Below are 22,921 nucleotides of genomic sequence, written 5' to 3'. Positions count from 1 at the left end.
ACCGTAATCTCACAAAGGAGCCGGAAGATTTTCAGCTGCTTGACATTCCTCGCATTGGGCGAACCCTGTGCGTTCACCGAAGCGTTGATCACTGCTTGCAGAGCTGCCATTCGGCTTCCTACATGAATGCCACGCGTTTACCGGTGCATATGCGTGCATGCGCCAAAGGTTATGTAAGTGGATTAGTCTCGTGTCGTACGCTGTTCTTGTCCTACCATTGTACGTAATTCACGCGTTGATTTGATCGCCTTTTAGTCACTTCATAAAACTCTCCGAATATCATTTAACGTGCACGACGTGTTTAATTTATCACTAGGAATCGATTTCATGGAACGTTCCACGTGTCTCGGATTCGCTATTTCCTTCTTCCTCTTTGTCGCGATGAAATCCGACGTTAATGATAAGGTATAGATGCGCGCCACCCGTATACGTTATAATTGATATCGAACAAACGAGAGCCGAAGGCAGCCAGTCGACGTTTATCTGCAATCGATTCTCTGATTAATTCCACAGCTATCGCTCGAGGATAACGCCAGCTTCGTTATTACAGCGTCGATCTAAATAGAAGGTAAAAAAAAAGAAATAAAAGAAGGAAGAATGAGATCAATTGCGTCCAAGGAGTACGGAAGCCATCTCCGTGGTGGTCCTTGTAGCGTCGTGAATCATCGACGGTGTGTATGGGTGGGAAATAAATTAGCGCCGCGAAAGATGTCAATTCCGATGCGCGTTGTATCGCTCGTTAAAACGCTTTACGACCGGTGTTCGAACGTTTGCGGCGTGGACGGCAGCCACCAGTTCGATGGTTAGCTACGATCAGCCACGACTGTGAACGAAACCCGGCGTGTATCAGCGATAGTTGGAATTGCGGAATATTCTGCGGTCTGGCAAATCGTTTTTCAATAATTGCTCGCCACCGCGTACCGCAAGTACGAGCCATCGGGAAGGCGATAGAGGGAAAAACGCGGACCTAGTCTGACGTTCTCCCGCCTCTGACTGGCTCTCCGCCTTTCTCGAAATTTGCGAGCTCCACCCGTCAGACAGTGGAATGTCTAATTGCGAGGCAAAACCTCCTTTAACCTGGTTGCCAGCCGCCCGTACACGTTCGCCCGTAACTCGTGCCAGGTTAGTCGATCGTTCATTAAACGTCTATTTTAATGAAACGTTACGTCGTTTTCTTCCCCTTCGTCTTTCATCCGATTAAATTGATTCTAATTCTTCACTTTTCACGTCGAAGATCACGTAGAAATACAAAGATTGATTTATCGAACTGAAGTTTTTCGTTAGACAATCTGATACGTGTTCGACGTCCGACTGTTGTAATGGTGGCTTGACGTCGAACGGATCGACTAATTTAGTCTCTGACTTGTTCATCGAACTATCGACCGCAGCTCGCAGGAACTTGCTGCGTATGAATCTTTACCGACCCTCGCTGCAATCAATCTTCTGTCAATTCGCTTGTTAAATCCGGATGTACCGGCCGATTCAGATAGACTTTCTGTATAATTAAATTCAAACTAAAAGTCAATACCTTCACAAGCAATTAAAGAACAAATACAACCCACAGGTGTATATATGTTGCTTTCATTATGAAGTTCGCCGTCTGTACTTTGATTCATAAAAGAAATCAGTAAAAATTGTTAATTTCTTGCAACATGTAACAATACGTAGGATATTTCAAAAATTCTTATCAGCTTTTTGATTCTTTGAACGATTCAATCCTTTAACTCGCAGCGGGCAAGTATTGTAAAAGATTCATGGGGTCAATGACATCTTATTACAAGGAAACCCCTAGAGTTTCGAGGACAACATGGCAACGAAGATAGTCCATACGCGTCTCGTGGGAATCGAACGAGCTCGGTTAAGGGTATCAGGTTTCTCGAAAATGATCGAAACGTGGGTACCCGCTTCTTCTCTCTTGTAAAATAACACGAGCGGATGATGCCGTGAATTTGTCATATTCAACGGCGGCGATCTTTCATCGTCGGTGCTTCGAATCGTGCACCGTTTGGAAAAAGCTCGTCCGTCACCATTAATTTGTCTAGGACGCGATGTCGTGGCTTGTTGATCTCGCGCGTCGCGATAAGTCGAAAAAGCGAAGAAGCGACGTCGAGGCCAGGACGCGGCGGAAAAAGCGCAGTCGCGCGTGATTTGTCTAGACTATCTGCCCTTTTTCATCCGGTCGCTTTGTTTTGCTGGGGCGGCCAGAATTTCTGCCCAGTCGTTTCACACCGACGCTATCATTTTCACGGAGAATTCTCCGGAGAACAAGAGAAAACGCCTTCGTGTGAGTTTCTTCCACCATATTTATTCGTACATCTCCCCTATTCGTATCTTTTAACGCGAGCAACTCGAATCTGCCCCAGTTTCTATAAGAAATATATAACCTTGTTTCTCGATAGTTGCATGTCCATCGAGCATCGCGCGTGCTCTGACATTGGTGAGAAAATACGTATCGGTGGACCGTCGTATAATACGGAAGAGAGAGGAATAAAGGAGGGAAAGAAAGCAGAACGAAATCATTACGCTAAAAGCGACTGGGTTTCGTCGGCGCACGGGGAAAGACAAAAAACGAAATTATTCCAGCGGGAATAAAAGAAACCTTGTCGGTCTTTGTCCGGAAAAATGCACGCGGCCATTTTTCGTTTTCTCTCGAAAACTTTTCGACACGCCAACTTTCCCTCCTCCTTGGCTAACTTGCGACCGGTTGCATTCGCTATTCTACGCGCGCGCATATGCCATACCACGCCACACAGCGTCGTGCCGCGCTAAGCTACACCAAGCTAAACCACAACCGACGCTAGAGGAAAAGACGTAAACTATAAAGGTGTAACAGGCGTCGAATAAAGTTTTCAAAGGCGAGGAACGCGAACGCGTGTCGATATCGACAGCATTGCATTGGAACGGAGTCTCACGGGGGATCGAAACGGGCCGAATACGACGAGGCGGATCGCGTTGTTAGTTTACAGGCTCCGTCACCGCGGGAGACTGCAAAGCGGAATTAATAACCGTTCCAACCCGGTAAAATACACCGCAACGGACCGGTACCACCACCCCACATCTCCATATAATGGGTCGGGCGACGAGCTGCCGGAGATACTCGCATCCGCGGCGGAACACCGTTAAGTAAGCTTGCACGTTGTTAATAAATTACAATGCACCCGAGACATTAATTATCGGCGGCGGATTCGCGCTGATCCCGCTGACGCGCCGCCCCAAGCAACGGGAAACAATTTCTAATTACTCCAGGTCACGGGATGAAGTCTAACAACGGGCAGAGACATCCGCTGAAAAACTAATAGACCAGACGGGACCGTTCGCGCGATATTGTGCTAGATGGCAACTTGTACTTGTATAAGTTGTTTCAGCTATTGTGGTATAATTGGGCGAGCGCGGCTGGTTTCTCGCCTAGAAATAAGTTGCAAGTGCGGGATAATGTTTTCGCATGTTCCCTTGGACGATGCTTTGAACAGAAACAACGAAGCTATGAACTTTCTCTGCAGTTATCAATTTCGCATTCTCCAGATATGTAATTAATATTCGAATTCTCAAATAAAAAATCTGATTTTCATAAATTTATCTATCATAAGGAGATGGCATGATGGATAGTGAAGTAGTATCTAGTAATGGCAGGAAGCAGATGATTAAATTATACTTGCACTTGACAGACGCTCAAAAACACAAAGTCTTTATCTTTCTACACAAGGAACTATCTTTTACTTAATTGTATCACGTCTTAAACATCCTGTATATGTTCTTTCCTAAGAATAAATTCCTCGACGCTCCTAATTTACATCTGCTATCGACAAGAAAAGGTTGGCACGCGATACACGTGGAAGGAAGGTGTTAATAGGTATACTTAATAGGCTTGAACTTAGACTCTGTAAACGTGCGCGTGTGTCTATAGCGATCATCGATGGGTGCGTGACATTTTAATTGCCGTCGGAATTGGAAGTAGAATACTTTAAATTCCCGAAATCAGCGTGCGAAGACGTCAACAAGCCAATCCCTGGCACCCTTCTGTTGAACCTTTCGTTTTTTCGCGAAACCTAACTATACGTGCTCGAGAGAAATTCCAAGAGACATGCCTTCGTTTGCTCCCTTAGTCGATCCGTATTTTCTCGGTTGACTGAGCCGGATCCCGTGAAACCTGTTACTAATATTTATCCTCGAAGTGACACCGGAGATCGGTATTCGACACAGCACGTTTTATTTTTCCGCGGGTCTAACGCGGCAGCGAGCGCTTGTACCGCAGGGGTGGGCCCAAACTGAAGAGAGACACGACCTGTCTTCTCTCGTTACAGCTGTAAATCGGTGTGTCTGGTCTACGGGCGGAATTTATTTTGCGGATAGGATATACGATAGCTGTAGTATGCAAATCGCGGAGACGCACGCGTGACTTTATTGGCCGTGACATGTTACGTACGCCCGAAACAAATGTAAGTCGTAGAGTAGAGAATGGCTTCGCTTAGAGTTCGTCTGGTTGGCGTCGTCGACCAAGAGGGATGAACAAAAACACAGAAACGTTAAGAGAGGTTGTAGACAGAGAGACTAGAAAAAGAGAGAGAGAGAGAGAGAGAGAGAGAGAGAGAGAGAGAGAGAGAGAGAGAGAGAGAGCGAGAAAGAGAGGGAAGGGGAGAAGCAAGAAGAGCGCGACGTGTTACACTATTCGGCTCGTGAATTTATTATAACGGTGCCGGTAATTAAATTCATGGGATTCCGTGAAGTTTTTACACGGTCCACCATCGAACGGAAACGTTCGTCGTCTGCGATTTTACCGATTCCAGCATGGAAACGGCTTCCAAGGGATAATCCATGAAGGAATTTACTCGAGGCCGCGTTATTGCTCCCTGTCGCCGGTGACGGGCCGGCGAAAATGTTTTAATTTTATTCGTCGGCCCCGGCAGTCAGGCATCAAGAACGTTCCACGCATTATCACCTTCGCTCGATCTCTTCGACGCTCGTAATCCTTTCGGTCTCTCGAATTTCTTCTCCTTCTTCGTCTTCTTTTTTCACCTTCTTTGTCCTCTTTTATCTCGTTTGATGGCCCGCGCTCTTTTGACTGTTTTCCCGTCGTCGTTACCTATGTGGTTGATGCGCGTTGACGCTCGGAAGACCGTTGATCTATCGCGGACATGAAGCGAAGAAAAAGATACCGAGCTCTCTTTCATGGAACTCGTCGTGGTTGAGAAGGTGCGACGCACGCTCGAATTAAGCGGGATGCTGCCTTCGAAGATCCCTTGTCTTAATCGTCCTCGAAATCACAAGGTAAACGCAGGGGCTATGGAACACGAGCCTGTCTATATAGCATGCAACCGTGTTCTAAATTTTCGGTGATACGATTTTCTTCGGCCCTCTGATTCGTTTTGCGTGTTTCGTGTCAGAGTTAATTGTTAATTGTTATTAACTCCTCGAGCTGGTGTATAATGGGGGCAGGTATTCGATTTGGATATTTTTATGTCTCTGAAGTAAAATAAGATAGGCACAAGATGAACAAAATTTCGCATCGCTTGAACATCGGTACGCTGTTTAAAAATTTTATATTATAATATTCTAAGCTTATATCGCTTATACCTCTATGAAAAATTTGCGCGTTCAAATTAAAAACATTTGTTAAAGCGAATTCTCCTAAAACCGTCGCCATCTCATCGACTATGAAGAATTCGATTCAAAGTTGGTGTACGATGTTCACGATGTTACAAAGTGATTCCCTGACCTGCAATTCCACGATACGAGTTCGAAGAAGGATTCTCGTAAGGATAAGATCGTGTGATTCCAGCCGGTACGATTAATGCCGACGCTGTTTAACGTACGTAGGTACCGATCGGGGGTCGAGTATATACGTAAAGCAGCGGCACAGCCGGTTGCATTCATTTGGACAATTTAGGCGGGTAAGGAGAAAACAATCAGGGTTCGGAATCGAGTCGAGTTTGGGCTCACAAAGGCAGGACGCGGTCGCACGGAAGAAGCGGTAGCGAGAGATGTCGAACGAGGAGGCCCACCTCTGGGCGAGAGAAGGTGGAACTCCTCCGCGCTCGTGGTCGACGACTAATGTTAAAGCGAGATGAATGCATCGAGCAAACTGTAATGTAGGGAGAAAGAGAAAAAGAAAGAAGAGTGGAAAGAAAAGCAACGCAGTAAAGAACGTGCACGAATCGAACAACGGGGACGGTATGTGGACGAAGATGGGACCCGTTATGGAGATGAGAGGGGCGATGGACAATGGGTTTTGAGTCGGGCCCCCTGAATTCATAATCCTCATTCCTACGGCGCACAATGATCCAAATATGTTTTCTGTATAACAAAACGCTTTTATAAATGTTTATCATCAATTTAAATATTATCTGATGCGGGTGGCATTCGCCCAGAGTAGCTCGGTTACTACCGTTGGATCGACGTCAACTACTCTTTTCGTATCTCTGTCCCTCCACCTAGGGCAGATGAGGAATGGCTTCGAGATTTTTCACTGCCTACCGCAGACTGCTTTTACGTCTTTTAGCTTTCGCCTCATCCCATCGCCTCGACGACGACTTCTTCTTTCTACCTGCCCCCTCCCTGCTCCCTCCCCTACTCTTCTTCACTTCGTCGGACTGGTAGAAGTTACGAATGAATTAGATCGAGAAAGAGCAAACTCTCTCGTAGCTCGTGTTCGATCCTCCGCTCAGCCGATGAACGGTGACTTTTTAACCCAACCCGCTTCGCGGACGGTGTTCTTTATGTGAACTATTCCATATCAATCTTCCTAGTTATCGATAGCGGATATTGTGACACTACTGCCGTTTCACCAACTTTCTAGGGAATGACACTAACTGTCGATTCAACATTCATAGAAATTAGAATTTCAAACCCATTTCGTTCGCAAGATCTGTAGATTAGATTTCAGTATATTAAATTTTTGTACTATGGTTCCAAAAAGTATTCGCACATCAGTATTTACTAATTAATTAGGTGTAAATCTTGTATTATTTAGTAGTAGTTTCATATGACTACAAAAAATTAATACTTCGAAAGTAAAATGTAAAACCTGGAAAAAGATACTTCATTGGAAAATAAGAGTATGTGTAAGTACTTGCGATAGCCACTGTCGATTCGAAAATTATTTGTCTAAAATTAGCAATACAATTTTTATTATTCTAATCTTTTTTTAATGTGGTTGTTTGGACGAATTGGATATTTCTTCGATGAAAATTTGTTTCGCAACGATTGTTCACTGGCAGCCAACTTCATATATCGAAAATGCTTCGCAGGGTGATGGAGCGACGATGATTATTATTCTACCTCGAGGTGATGTCACAGGCCGACCATTTTTCTTTCACGGTGCACTTGTATCGCGAGTCAGGCGGAGTAGCGAGATATTAAATACGATGAAAATGATTTATGAGCGTGAAACGCTTTCTGGGATTTTCTATTGTCACAGGCGCGCGGTCGCCAACGATACTCGAGCAGATAATTTACGAACACTCGTAATTATGTCAAAATGATCAACAGGAGGGCCTCTTTGTTGCGTGTAACGATAATCCTACAAAATTTACCAATGAGTACATATTTCTGATATGGAACGGTGATTTTAAAATTGAAACGTCGTTCGTACGATACGACAAATGTAAAAGTTTCATAAATACGTTCTGTTATTTACATGAATCTTTATCCACCAGAGAGCAATTAAAATATGAAAAATAAGCGTTACACAGAGAAACTTATTTTTTAAAGAAATAACGTTACGTTTCTGAATCACGGAATATTTTATCTACAGAGAGAAGCTATTAGCATAGCAGCGGTACGAACATAAAAGTAACGATAGCTTATTTTAAAGGAAAAGTTTCGCGACATAAAGACATCTTTCTTTGTGCTGCCATTGTCGGATTATAATACCATCGAAACGCATTATCGTGCGGAATAACGCGGCAACAATTGTCAATAGAATCGAACGATCAAGTCCACGAGGAACGATAACGGCCGACGATACGATTGTAGACAGAGACACCAACGGAAATGGATTCCCCTCGCGAAGGCGACGACGTCGTAACGCGCAATATCTCTGGAAAACAAGCGACGGAGCCGAGAAAGAATCGAATAAATTAATACTTAATCAGGACAGTGGCGAAATGCAGCAGGGGAGAAAAAATAGAAGAAACGATGACAACGATGGCGCGGCGTGGAAAAAGAAAATTTACGAGGAACGGACGTTTCGCGTTTCCACGATAATATCCTCGGGTGTCTCGTGATTAATGCAGCCGCTCAGTCGGTGAAAAGACGGCGGTCTTACAGCAGGATCGACTCGTGATCCAGAAAAACTGGCTGCACGGGACGGAAAGAATAATGGCGTCGCGCACTGATGACTCCTTTCGAAGCAAACCTCAGCGTCGCGACGACAACGGCGACTGTTCGCGTGGCCCCCTTCGTGGGAAGCTTTAAACTGCCGGCAGACATGAGCGTGTAATACCGGGATCCTTCGTTCCGCGCGCGACAACGATCAGCGTACATTCGCTGCAGAGTTTGGTTCCTTCGAGCGGAACACCGGTGCTGCACGTATCAGTTCGTTGGCGACAGGAAATTTACCGTACACGGCAAGTGGTATAAGTGGATGCTGGTTGAACAATTACCACGAAATCCGAGGCACTTTGCGTCTGAAATTTCGTCAAACTAGGTCTGGTCTAGATTTGATTTCGTCTTAGAAGCAGTGAAGGTGTTCAGACAGAGAGCACGTTAAATGAATTCGGTTCGCTACGTTACAGAGAGACTAGTATTGTAGACGATACAATACGCTAATATTGAGGCACGATATTGCGAGATTGTAAAATCAGCCGAAGTAATTATGTTTCCGGAGTTATGACTAAGGGATTGATAGAAACTTCGTAGAATTATGGTTAATGTTGTACGAAGAAACTTTCTGTACATAATTAAAATTTATATTGAAGTTATAACTTCCGCTTTCTCGTCCTTAATCTATTGGAATGTAATCGCGACTAAAATTTGTAGTAATTTTGCTTCAAGTATATCCTTTTCATTGTATGGAAGTCTAAAACAATTCGTCCTAAATCGGTTTTATTTCCACTTACAACGCTATGACAGATGATTTAAATTATAATTTCGTTATATCATGACCCATACTATACGCGCTAATTAATGAAAATTTATATTGTACTAAATTAGCTAGGTCAAAGAACATCTATTATATAAGTAACTGAGATATAGTATAAGTGTATAATATACGCTGTACAAAAGATTCTAACAGTAAGAGCTATTTATTGTTCACATTGACGGTAGCACGCACCGATATCGACATATTACTCACACGGAAGGATAGGTAGTATAGCCAGGAAATCTAGGTTAGCGTGAAATTTGTAGCTACCAGCTTTTTGATATTCATGGAACTTTTTACCCGTATCCCTGTTTTGTTTTTCTTTGCCATACCGTGCAATCTTTTGCAACTCGCCGACCCGTAATTGTCTTCATCTGTAACAAGTCCAGAGCTACCGCTTACGATTCCAAGGCAATACGAGGTAATGTTTTGAATAAAATATTTTCGCTATCTAAGACGTCAGTCGCGCTCAATCTCTGCAAAGGCGATACATCCGCACGGTACATCCAACATTCATTTTCCTGCCGTTCGATAATTTCCAGTAAATTCTCAGGATTCGAGGCACCGCTCTCGATAATGCGCCATTCGACACCTGCTTCTATCTTCTACTCTATCGGCGAGGCTTTCTTCGCAGCCGGAGTAATCCTCTCGGAAATCGCTCATAGACGAAACCTTAAAGTGGTAGTCGAGGAACGAATTGATTTGCAAATGGAAGAAATCGACGGGAGTTGCGCGTCGAGTTCCTTCTCGCTGCTTTTCATCGACTCCCAAGACCTTTGACTTCGAACACCAATTTATGCAGACCCATCACCGTAAAACGTGCACTACCGTCGATCCTCTAAGGATGGTTTGTAACGAAACGATTTTCACGCCTGCCTTTGCACACCTTACCTTCTTTTCGAGTCGTTGATCGATCAAAACTTCCAACCTCCGATAGGGAAACAAATTTCACAGCAGACACAGTCGAAAGTCATTCATGGAACGAACAGTAACACGAAAGAAGGGACATCGTACTTCCGTACGATTCTTGGGCTGGTAATTGTAATTCAGCCGGCGTGCACAGCTTTACTTTCGATCGGCGAGACGCACGAATTCGTCGGGATTGTAATCCTCGCGGGGGCAAATGGAATACGAGGAATCGAAGGTCGTTGTTCTGGCTGAAATATCGATTATGTCGTGCAGGCTGGCCGTGTGCTCGCGGAATCGTGTTGCACGGAACAATGTTTCGCTCGACGCAAATCGACTAAATTATTAATCCGACTTCGTGTAATCGCGCTGTTAAGGTGGAAAGCCGCACAGCGAACATTCTTTGACACGACACCGGTCGTTTATGCCTGATTCAAGCTTCGGAAGCGTGTTACGTATTGAGAGGAAATAACGTAACCTAGTCAAGAACAGACTCGCTAAGGAAGAAAGGAGTTATAGTGGAGTCTAACAAGTGGTAAATAATATTTCGATGAAATGGAACCTGTTGTTTATTTTATTGCAATATGTATACGAAATGCTCCATGTGTCCGCTTTGGAAAATACGTCGAATTAATTTCATTCTACTTTATCGTTTAATTCGCATCAAAAAATTATTTCGTTCCTTTTCCAGTTGTATTACCTTCGCGTTTTCTAATTTTGGACAATAGAGTCGTAAGTATCAAGCAAACACGTTGAAACCGTGCAATATCGTTGCGCTAGAAGATTTTGCGGCGGACGCACATACAGATTGAAACACCGTGGAAAACACGGCGCTATCGGATTAAATGCATCTGCAGCTGTTATCTTCCCGTTGATGACTTGGAGCTGGCAACTTCCGCCGCTACGTTCTTTCGTCCTCGCGTGTTTTGTCGAGAATGCGTGCTTATCCGGTTTTACTTTCCGCTAACTTTATCAAATGTATGATTTTTCGAGCGACGGAAAGAGACAAAGATAGGGAGAGACAAAAAGGCAGAAGGACGGGGAGAATGAACGAGAACACGTTGGCTGAACGCTCGACTGTCGGCTGGATAACATCGATAGGAATAAAGTTATATGCATTTCGTTTTTGTTGCGTTCTTACCGTTGATCCGTGGTATGATTTGCTCTCGCGTTTCCGTTTCACAGATCAACTCGATAACTTGAAAGCTTTTCCTGCCTTTCGTTCCAATTAGCAGATCGTGCATACGACTTCTCATCCTACTTTCAACGCTTGTATCGACCGATCTTGCGGTTCTCCTTCCCCGTCCATTACTTTCAAACTAATTGTGTCAATTGTAAACATACGTGTTCGAGTTGTATGGTTTGTCAGGAATTTCGTAGAGCGTTCGAGCAAAAACCATTCGCCTCGAATCCCCCATAGAAACGTTTCGTTAAATCACTGTATGTGTACTTGCACCGATTTCAAATTTCTCTTCAACGTAGTGCGATTGCAAATAGATGTACATTTGTCGTTGGTCTCTTATTCGCCTTTCTTCGCAAATTCACTTTAATTCTTGTATTCTTAATTCCTTATATAGGATTCGCCAGGTTAGGAGCGATACTTTACGAAACTTTTTATGTTCCATAGAGTTTGTTACGCATTACATATATACCTAATAAAATTAAATTATAAATATATTTTTTATTATGTTTGATAAAACAGTTGTCGCAACTATTGATATTTTAATGTTTTATTTTAAAGTTTCTTATCAGTTGGCGATATAAATAATTAAATGTACATAAATGAGAACTCGAAGTGAATCCCTAAACTTGGTACATTAGGTCAGGTGATAGATTTGCACGAGCTGTTAGGAACAGACCTATCTGAACCAGGTAGGTCTATCTATTCTGCCTATTAAGGAGTTCATAATAAATTTCTAAATCCCCTACCATTCACGGTAGCATTGTAGAAATACCTTTATAGATACGTTGCAGAAGTGATCCAAATCAATCGTAAACCATCTATATACATCGTCAGCCTCGCTATTTTTCCTCGTAACAACATGACAAATTGCTCGTGACAACACGAGCAAGGAAACGATTCTCGACTGGCGAATTCCTATCGCATGTTTCGAAGCAACTGATGGCTACTTTCGCGCACGCAATTGCTCGTGCTTAGTTTTGTTATCGCACGAGCACTTGTCATTAACCCTCGTAGCCATTTTGGAGGGCCGGTGCTGCGTTTCTCGCGGCCGCGGATAAACACGAAGCCATGGGTGCGTGCAGTTGTCGTTATCAATTTTATGATTTCGAGAGAACACGGACGCTCGAATCGTTTCACGCCTGAGAAACGCTGTGGCCGAGCATCGTGTTTATTTATCGGCAACTGATAACGACAACGTCCACGATAGAGGAATGTCCACGGACGTCGTGTTAATGATTACGTGCTACGGCCGGTGGAAGCGAGCGTGGCGAATAAAATCCGTCGGCCTCGTTGTACGCATTGCGACAAACCGGAGGTCGGAGGTTGCCACCGTGGCGTAGATCGCCGCGCGACGATAATCACTTTATGACGGTTCTCCTGTGTGCTGAGCCTTTTTCTCATTTCGACACGCCATACTTTTATGAGATTCATATGTGAAGCATAGGTTGTTAGTTATTACTTTAATTTAACTTAACTAATATTTTGCATTAATTAATATTAATAAATTTGCATTAAATCGTAAAATTGTTCTTCTATAAAAATTATTTGTTTTACCCGTGACTTTTAAATGCTCCAAATTTAGTTAGTTATTTTGGTCGAAGTACTGTAAATACCTTAGAGATATTGTGGTTTAAGTTATTCAACTACATTTTAATTTAAACTCCTAAATTTCTACCTTTCAAATAATCTATATTGGCGCATCTAGAAGAAACAGTAACATCTAGAGTCGTATTCAGTCTCAAGAGTCAATTGAGATATATTTACAGTTTTGTATTAAAGGAGATTTGATTCGGGTACGAAAAGAATTTTGACAATAAAAACATTTTGCAAGGCTATCATAAAAAAATTTCAACGATACAAACGTAGTAGAAACAGACCAAAAAAGAAATCCTAACAAGAAAATTTCAAGCAGATCTGGGAAAGAATATCAAATAAAAATAACAAGCAGCATTATTATATAAAAAATAAATAAATAAATCCAGAACACAAGGAAAGATGTTTCAAAAATAGAATTACTAGTTATAACGTTCTAAGGAATAAATGTCAGAGATTTGTGAATGATAAAGTAAGCTTCGGATAAGGTAATGTTAAACTATAAATCGATGTGAAAATCCACAGAATATCTATATAATATATATATATAAATATAGTAACATCTATACACACATACCATGTATGATCAATCGCAATAGAAGAACATCTGCAACTACATTTGATTCCTGATTTGTCGCGGTTCTTCCGGGAATTTCGGCCATCGATCTCGTTCTTGTCGCCATGCGAGCCCATTAAGCGCGATCATTAGCTCCGGTAGGATGCCGCTGTCAGCGTTGGTGACGTCGCGCCGCATTATCGAGACCGGCGAATCGGGACAGAGTAATTGACATAATTGTCCGGCACGTGAAATCGATCGAGCATGCCGATGAGAAGGCGTCAATGCCAAGAAGAGTCTGCACTTACTATCAGATTGTTCGAATTTATCGGACGACCTGTAATACTAAAAAAAATGCACCTTCTACATCTTCCATATAAAATTACATTAATTTTGTAAAAATCGCTCCCTCTTAAACAATTTAAATAACTTCTGTTGTCCATATATTTACTGCGTGTAATATTTGTTCAATCTGGCACATAAGGAGATGCGTACGAATACGTAGCTCAGGAGGCGACCAACTATTAATCAAACATGAAAACACGTAGTTATTTTGAACAAAAAGTCGAATTATATTATATAAAATTATATATTATATCGAATTATAATTCATTTTCTTTGTGAAAATAATGGGGACGGTAATATGCTCGGCACGAAACTGTTCGTACCGCATCACGGATTTGCTGCCAATTATCTAGATATGTACCTTCCATTCTCTGTCACTGTCATTTCTATTCCGCCATAGAGCTCGCGCTGTCCACCGAATAATTCTTATTACACTCGAAACGATAGGAGACAATAGCTGCCGTCGAAGCAGCGTATTCTACCTAATTGGCATAATGTCTCTCTACGTAGAACCGCAACGCAGATTCACGGTAACTGTGAGAAACAGCGGTCACACACATACAACTGGGCTTGATTACACGAACAGACAACCGACCTCGTTGGTTTCGTGCCACTCAGTATTATAAAGAAACTTTCTGGCCACGAGTCGCGACATGGTATTTCCGGAAACGTTTTCCTAGACCACGTTTGTTCGTTGGTTCGCTCGTGCGTTACTCTCCTCAGAACGGAAATTCGTGAGGAAAACGCGCAAACGAGAACGCAACGACAATTTATTAACGATCACGGCGTCCGGTAATTATTTCCGTCGTGAACATGGTCCGGATACAAGCGCGCGTGACCGAACGCGTTCATAGCAATGCCGCGTGAGATTTTCTCCGTTTGGTATCGGGAGATTTGTCGCTGGTCGAGCGTAGAGTATTTACATGAGCGTTAGATCATTAACGCGGTATATAGTCGCGTTGTCCTCTCAGCGTCACCGATGACGCGCCACGTTGGGACGCGACAACAGCGAATTGGCCTAGCGTAATTGCTATAATTTCCCAACGCGTGGAATCTGTTGTTGCAACGTGAGCACACTGTCCACCGAACCTCGAGATACCTGCCCCGATAGAACTAGCAAGACAATTATGTTGTGAACCACGGGCAATGCGCGTGCACGTATGCGTGCACACGAGGCATCGGTAAAATATATAGCACGCGTGTGTCTCGATTGTGGCGATCGAAATCGACGAAACTATTGAATTTACCGAAGATTCAGCGGTGATCGTAATTTTCAATCGCAGATTACGGATCTGATTGCGGATTAAGCGATACTGCCGGGCTATTTGATTACCGGGTATATCGGAAATTGTACTAACAAGTACGGTCGCGACGAAAGCAATTTATTGCTTGATCGGTGAAACGATATCGCGATAACGAGAGTGGTCGGTGAAAGTGGTAGGGGAAGAGGCTTTAATTCATTGACTGCCGTTGATAACTCGATCGAGCTCGTTCTTTCGAGTTTTCCGATTCGTCGGATATATTGAAAGTCGCGTTTCTCCCTTAACGATAAGTAATTCCACACGACAATATTTTAACATAATTTTGCTTCCCGGTAGCAATTGAATCTTATTTTAAGAATGAAACAGGGTCAGAAGAGCGATAAAACACACGTCCTATTTGGCGTTGTTCCTCAGACGCAGCCATTTCAATGTTGCATAAGCTGCACGTCCAAGTTTCACAGGAGAACCGCGCCAAACGATCACCTAAGTGGAAAACATGATTGAACAGAACATTGTTGCTTACAGGAAATTTTCTGATTCATTCCGTGTTCCAAGTCCATTCACCAGGCAACGAGCATAGATCGCGATACGCCTTGTACGATATCGCTGGGAACGACTTTAATTTACTCGATGCAAGGTCCGTTTTTTACCGTGACTTTAAAACGTTCCAATACAAGGGCAGCGGCGCAGCGTAGCTTCATATATAGTATAATTGCACGCCTACGTACGTCTTTCTCGAAAACATTCTTTCGCTCGTGTGGGCTTAGCCGACCTCCTTCCGCCCATTTAAACTTCGTCTCTATTCTTCACGACATTTACCCGGAACGGACATTGCGTAAATAATTGCAACGCGCGTTGCATAATGAAGTAGCTATATGGAATCGAACAACTTATGTAGTACCGTGTGTTTTTGCTATAGTATGACACCCACGTGACAATAAATACGAGAATGACAGTCGATGGGAAAGAAAGGCCATACCACCGTGGGACGCGTGCAGCGTGGAAACGACATTCCTCGTATCGCGATAACGTATTATAATAGCGTATACTTTCTGATTTTTTCAATACTTCCATGGAGCAGTGTGTGTAAAATGTAAACGCATGAGCAAAGTTGAACGTTGCATGCAAGAGGATATATAGAACGTTTCTTAGAAATTTTCACGAGCTCTTGAAGAGAAATTCTTTAGTCGTCAGTAATAAAAAGAAATATTGATTTAAAAAATCATGTTCTAAAATACTGTAAATAAAAAATACTGTAAATAATAAATACTGTAAATAAAATATACTGTAGGTAAAATACTGTTTTCGATACATATTGGATATATATAATAAAAATCATCATTAAATACATTGATACGTATCCAAAAGAACGGTGGTTCGTTTGAAAAACCGACTAATCGAAACAGAAGTTGAAATTTTCATTTAAATCGGCGCAGTTAAATGTATGGAGAAGGCATTGTCGGGCCTCTGAATGGCGCAGACATAATTCGTATAATTGCAGAACACTTGCCACTCATCGTTCACCATTCTTTCGCGGTAATATGCAACGTTCCGCGATATCAACCGCGTTCATACGTGAATGGCAATAAACAGTCGGTACAATGGCTGGTGGGACAAGAAGACAATTGCGGTGCATGGGGATACTCACGGAAACGGAACACTCGTTTCGCTAGCGAACTATTTTCACCAGTGAGAACCATGTTTTCTGCATACTCTCCGCGTTCCCTTTTTCATTCTTCCTTTCTGTTCTTCATGTGCATCGCGGGAGGAAAGCTAGTACACATTGACGGGTTACAATCATGGTTGGTTCGATCTGATTTGCTTCTATCGTTCAGTACGTACTTCGAACGCAACAGTAATCTCTGTGAGTCTTCGAATCGAGAACTGTGAGAAGAGGTATCGTACAAGAATAAGCTGTACGCGATGCAGCAAAGAGAGAGAGTATAAGAGTAATATGAAGGAGGAAAGTCCGATTTTCCGATCGTTCGTGTGTCGACTGCCAGTACAGGTTACCGAAGAGAGGAAAAAATATGCTTCCCATTTCCGATGTGGCGGCGGAAATTGAAGAAGTTGCGCGAGACGACAGTGGAAAATATTTATTACTCGGTCGCAGATACTTTTCTTGACTTACGAACTGTTGCGGTTTCTCAGGTCTTTCTCGACTCAGGTTTGTGGTACCTCATCATGGCGTTTTAAAAGATAAAATACGCGTCGAGTCTCGTGATTATTCTTGAAAATTAAATAACGTACGATATATACGAAGGGGTAAAGTTTCTGGCAGTATGTGTATAACAGATTGTGTTCTCTTTTGGTGTGGTGTTGCAATGGAAGATTGCTAAGCGACGCTAAGCTGGCAATAAAGAGTAACGTTATAGCCGAGTCAGTTTAAATTCCATAGTGTCTTATTCCGAACGACGCGGATTCCCCGCGTGCTGAGACAAAAGAGGGTAGTTGTTAGCTATCAGCGTGCACAAGACCCTTCCTGCCCTCTTCTTTTCTCTGTTTCGCTGGAAACCTTCACGCTAAGCGCGAAGGCAATATCGGACTGAGCTTTTCAAAGCACGATCGTCGCGTTCTCAAAGCGAAAGAATGGTTCTTGCTTCTTCTAGGAATTCGAATTTTCTCCTAGATTCACTGCATTACATTTTAAAGCAGTTCCATGTCCATTGCAAATGCTGATAGCGGAAAGACAAGAAAGGAAAGAAAGGTGTAAGAAGATCGAAAAAGAGTGACGAAGGAGAAAAGTAAAGAACGAGAAAAGAGTAAAGCGGGAAGGTTGATCAGATCGTTAATAAAAATCTGGGCGTGCTAGAAATCTATAGGAGTCGAAACGAGCACCGTCTGCTACGCTAAGTAACTTTGACAATATCGTTCTTTTCCTGAGTTCCTACACCTGCGCCCGGTTTTTTTTATCGCTAAAACAATTTCTTGTTTTTGCCACCCGGCTCCCTCACGCATGTGCCCGCCCGCTAAATTTTTTTATTGCAAATGTTTTATATTTTATATCCAATCAGAACGGGCTACAGTTGCCACGTTAGTTCGAATCTTTCACGCGTCGAGGATAACATAAATGGATATTCTCGAGTTCTTCCCTTCTTTTTTCCCCTCTCCGTTTTACTTTCCTTTTCTTTCTACCTCTTTGAACACTGTATTTTCGTTCCCGTGTACGCTCCCATCTGACTTGCAGGTGAGACGAATGGCGAGTCGAAGAATGTCGGGACAAAAGGAGGCCAGAAGCATAACACGCGTGACTCGTTCGAGATCACGGCGCACGGTTACGCAGGTACCGGCTGGTTCACGTGGCTGGTAAATTAAATTCTAATAAAGCTCGCCGAAACGGGAAAGAAAAAAGTAGTCGAGTAGTGGTCCACCAGCGAACAATGGCGTTGGAAGGCGTCGCAGGCAGCGCGTCTTCGCCGACACGAACCGCGGATAATTATATCGAGGCGGTGACCAGGAATTCTCGCAGAAAAACTTGTCTTCGGTCCCTACGGTGCTCGCAGTGCCGCCATGGGACGGTTAACTTAAGCGGTTACGTCGCTCAGGTGGTAGGTGTTCGGTGGTAGGTGTGTCGCTTTCGAAACGCGTCGGCCCTGTGTAAAAAAGGTGATCGGTGAAAAAGACGGCGCGTTGAATAGTTTTATTCCTCCTGTTCCCTGCGGACTTTGCCTGGTAGCACGGTTGTCTCTTGTCTCGTTCGGAAGCTTTGATATCTTTCTGCGTTGATGAATAGAACGGGGACAAGAAACCACGCAAGAAACTGGAGTGATTCAACGTTATTAATGAGAGATTCGGTTAATGTTTGATGTATGGAACGTGCGAAAAGTTCGAGTACAAGAAAGTATAGGATAAGGTAGAGTTATTTGAGTCAGAAAGATATTTGAGTCAAGCTACGCAATTTGCTTTGTAATCTACATTTGAAAATAGATTATTATTAAAAATGAGAAAGTGAAACAAACAATCTCATGGTTGATTTGTTCGAATCATTTTCTCGTTTCTAACATTTTCTCTGATTGTAGGTAATGTGGCTACACAATATTTCCTCATTCTTTCGTTATTACGTTAAAGGCTAATGGTTTCTTGTAACATACGTCAAGCTTGATTATTTTGTGCAAAGTTCAAAATGGGATTTTAAACTACTGAACCTTAAATGAAGTTAGTTAGTTAGTATTACTTGAGAGCTTGGAAAAGCTTGTTCGATAGAATTTGTTCTTCTGTAAAAGTTCTTCTCGAAAATGATTTCAATCTTCTTTACAAATTATTCTAACGTTTTTACTATTGGATAGATAGATAAAAGTTTAACTAAAAACTGTTACTCTTTTCAGGATCGACACGTGAAGAATTCTAGCAAGGATCCGCAGATGGACTCCAGCCAAGACTATTCTCTACTACTGGGTTACGAGAACAAGACGCACACAGTTCTTCGTTTCAGCAGACGATACGATACGTGCGACCCGCGGGACCTCAAGATCACGGTAGGTGGTTTGATTTATATGGCTTCCGGCGTGAAAGATAATTTCGCGTAGCGCGCCAAGTGCTCGCCTGAGGATCGTTTGACAGATTTACGAGAAAAATTGAACAGTTGAGCATGATGCCAGCCGGCCGAGGAGGAATTATTTATCGCGGTTCTTTAGGAAATTGAGCACCGCAGCTATATACAGCGCGCTAAATAATTAATCCCTTCTGCTGGAATGGCAAGCGTATGGGTATACATCACGATCGAAGTACTTAATTTCGCGATCCTGCAAAATTGCCGTCAATTTCGTAACTGTCTCGCGTTTACATACCGTCACCGGACTGTACAAAAACAGAACCACGAATCGATATTAACCATCCGTGTCATTTTGCCGTAAATTTATCGTGAAAACTTGGTATTTTACAACGTTCAAATGCATATATTACTTGATGATATAAATTACATGTTTTAAAGAGCTACTAATCTAGAACTGCCATGTGATCGTTAAAGCATTTCTAATATGATCTTACGTAAGATTCAGATTTGTTGTTTTTCCAGTTACTCAAAGTTTATGCATTTAGCTATGTTCACTGAGGTTTCTATTAAGCTAGAAACGTGATTTCATGTATCTATCTGTTTTTATGATATTACTGTTAATATGGTAATTAATATATTTCAGATATTTGGCTATAATTACAGGTTGGTAGTACGTCCTTTTTATAAATAACGAAACTTACTTAGTTACATATTAGAAACCATTTTTATTCTTCAACATAAAATTGAGACGAGAAATCACACGCATCAGTGATTGTTTCACGCTTGTTTTTCTCACTGTGAAAAGTGAAAGTGTTTAATGATAGGAAGATGCGATTGAATCAGACATGATCTAAACGCGATATTCAAAAATATTTATCTCAATACGAGTGATTAGAATTATCGCAAGGTAGAAATTAACGCGAGGCGACGGCGCGACATAGGATCGCCGCAGTAGCGTCCGACAATGGGAAATCGTGGAAATACGAGCGCGATTCATTACACGTCGCAATTAACGTTAATTAACCGACATTACGGGTAGCAAATACGCGGCGTAGCGGCAGCAAAAGTGTCAGGAATTTCACGACGGTTCACGGTCGGCTAACGAGAACGAAGTAGTGCGTCGGCGTTACGGAAAGTCGTGGGCGGTATGCAGAATCATTAGCGAGCCAAAGAGGGGAGTAGAGAAGGAGAAGATATTAACATAGGCCGGTGAAAATTCAAAGACTCGTTATCATCAGGCAGCCTTCGTTCTCTGAATTCCACGCGGCGGAATAGGACGACCAAGCCGACCTAGTTCTTTATTTCGCCAGTAATTAACTCAGAAATAGATCGAGCCATGATAGAGACGTTTAATCGGTTGGTACCGCGGCTTCAACTTCAATAGAAGAGATTACACGTGTGTTGCGATTCGCTCGAACTTCGTACATACAGTCTAGAAATTTATGGCAGTGTCGCAGGGCAGCGGACGATTTGCGTTGAACCACGGTGTGCTTTCGAGGGACTGGTCGCATAGCTAATATCGCTATTGATATGCAGTTATGTCTTCCGCTGTCTTCAGTCTATTGTCAAACATAAGCCTAAAGCTACGTCTTTGCAACTGACGAATATTTTGTCGATTTTCCATGCTTCTTGAGAGAGTTGCTACTTGTTGCCTGTTTCCACTCAAAGCGTTAGAAATTAAGGACAAATAAGAAACACGTGAAGCACGTCGCGACAGAAACAAATGTTTCTTCGAAGCATATTTGTTGATTGTTTCATAGCACAACTCATTGCTAGGAACAAATGTCGCTTTGAAACCGCGAACAAAATTGTTTGAAACATGCGGCTACAACGGACGAAAAATTCCTCGTTATTGCTTCAATGAGGGACGCATCTTAGGAAAAATACTATTAATGATGTAAAGACAAGCTAATTAGGAAAGACATAGGACGAGATGGACTTAATTAGGCTTAGAGAAGTTACAAGCTTGTCGAACGAATTAGTCGATGAACGCGTATAGTTACATATTACTAATTGCCGTTTAAGGGCCAGTAACATGAAAACGGTAATTGAACGTTTCCTTTGTCCATATCTTCATTCAAGGTTGTTTCACGCTAGCCCTAGTACCTATACGTAGACTCGTGAAACCCGACGCGACTATAAAACGATCACGAACTTTGGAAATAATTGCACGGTTTATGTTTTGCGTGGAATAGCGTTTATAAGTCGTCGACAGCCATGGTAGTTGATAGTCGGCGAATGTCACGGGGAACATGCATGTATCAAGTCTGGCGACGACTCGACGGACGATGAATATTCGCTTTCTGTGTTCGCGTAAATAATTGACCCGTGGAACGCAAATATTAGCAGGGAACGAAGCGAAGTCACGTTGACACGGAGAAATTCCTCTGGATTGGACGATGCACGTCTCAAAACTCGCGAAATAGGATTGCTTTGTCAATAGAGTAATTACACATCGTTTTCGTAGAGAACAGAATTACTTTAACATCTGTTTATTCTACTTTGGATAAGAAAAATTGAAAAGACAAACCAACCAAGCTGGTTACCGATCCTAAGGACTCGAGTGTACAAATTAATTAATCGGAACAACTGTTCAATATTCTACTCAATATTCTACTGAATAACACACGAACAAAGTAAATCGGTTTGTTGATCCTGCGAACTCGATGAAGTCTACGTTATGTAGATGAAGATTTCAGAATCTCGTTGTCGCTTAGTCCGATCTTTTCCACGTAGTCGCTAAACAGAATTTAGAAGAAACAGGCGGTGGCTACTTTGCGATCTCGATCTCGAGAATCCGTTGCGAGGAAACTGAACATGGCGAATGCAGCGACCGCAGGAATATCCATCTAGCAGTTGAGTCATCAAAATACTTGGGTGCAAAAATAAAACGAGCCACCGTGGGTCAAGATTGTATCGGGACGACAAACGACGAAGTCAGCTCCCCTTTTCTTTTATCTGATCGCGTGACGTATCGGTACCTTACATGATATTTTTACGTGTCACGTTCGCCTCGTAGGACGACCCTAACCGGTAGCGTGGTGGCTCTCGCGGAAGGCACCGCTGAATCCGTAGGTGGATCGAGATACTTTAAACGGACCAGGGAGGTTTGTTACAGCGTACGTTTATACAGGGTTATCGGCGATCGCTGAATCACTAAGCGAAACGTACCAGGCTTCTTTGTCTCGGAACAAAAGTTACGGTTGAAGAGACCGTGGTACGATCGGCCACGAGGTTACCTGTGAGTAAATAGGTCGAACTGTAATACAATGTACTTTCCTATGAGACATCGTCGCGAAAAACTCATATGCTCTCATTGTATTAATTTCAATTCCATAAAATTAAATCATAGTATTTCAAAATAGACGAAAAACGAGAAGAAAAGAAATTTTACGACACGTATTCTCTTAACAACGGATCAAACGAAAGTGTATTTAAGAAAGCCAATATGTGCGAGGTTAGTTTCAATGACTTCTATTACAGAATCTTATAGCAACTATTTGTT

At 42.6% G+C, this 22,921-nt stretch overlaps 1 protein-coding gene across 1 annotated transcript in view; it reads left to right on the top strand.

The window, feature by feature from the left end:
• The window catches only part of LOC126921464 (MOXD1 homolog 2), a 173,236-nt gene that overhangs the window by 105,342 nt on the left and 44,973 nt on the right, over positions 1 to 22,921 (top strand). Inside the window, exon 3 of the mRNA XM_050733112.1 lies at positions 19,250 to 19,399. Coding sequence (XP_050589069.1) covers positions 19,250 to 19,399 — 150 coding nt within the window. The remainder of the gene's footprint in view (positions 1 to 19,249; positions 19,400 to 22,921) is intronic.

Source organism: Bombus affinis, chromosome 10 (assembly GCF_024516045.1).
Source record: "Bombus affinis isolate iyBomAffi1 chromosome 10, iyBomAffi1.2, whole genome shotgun sequence".
NCBI lineage: Eukaryota > Metazoa > Arthropoda > Insecta > Hymenoptera > Apidae > Bombus > Bombus affinis.
The sequence above is the reverse complement of the archived record's forward strand: the minus strand, read 5'-3'. Positions and strand labels throughout refer to the sequence as shown.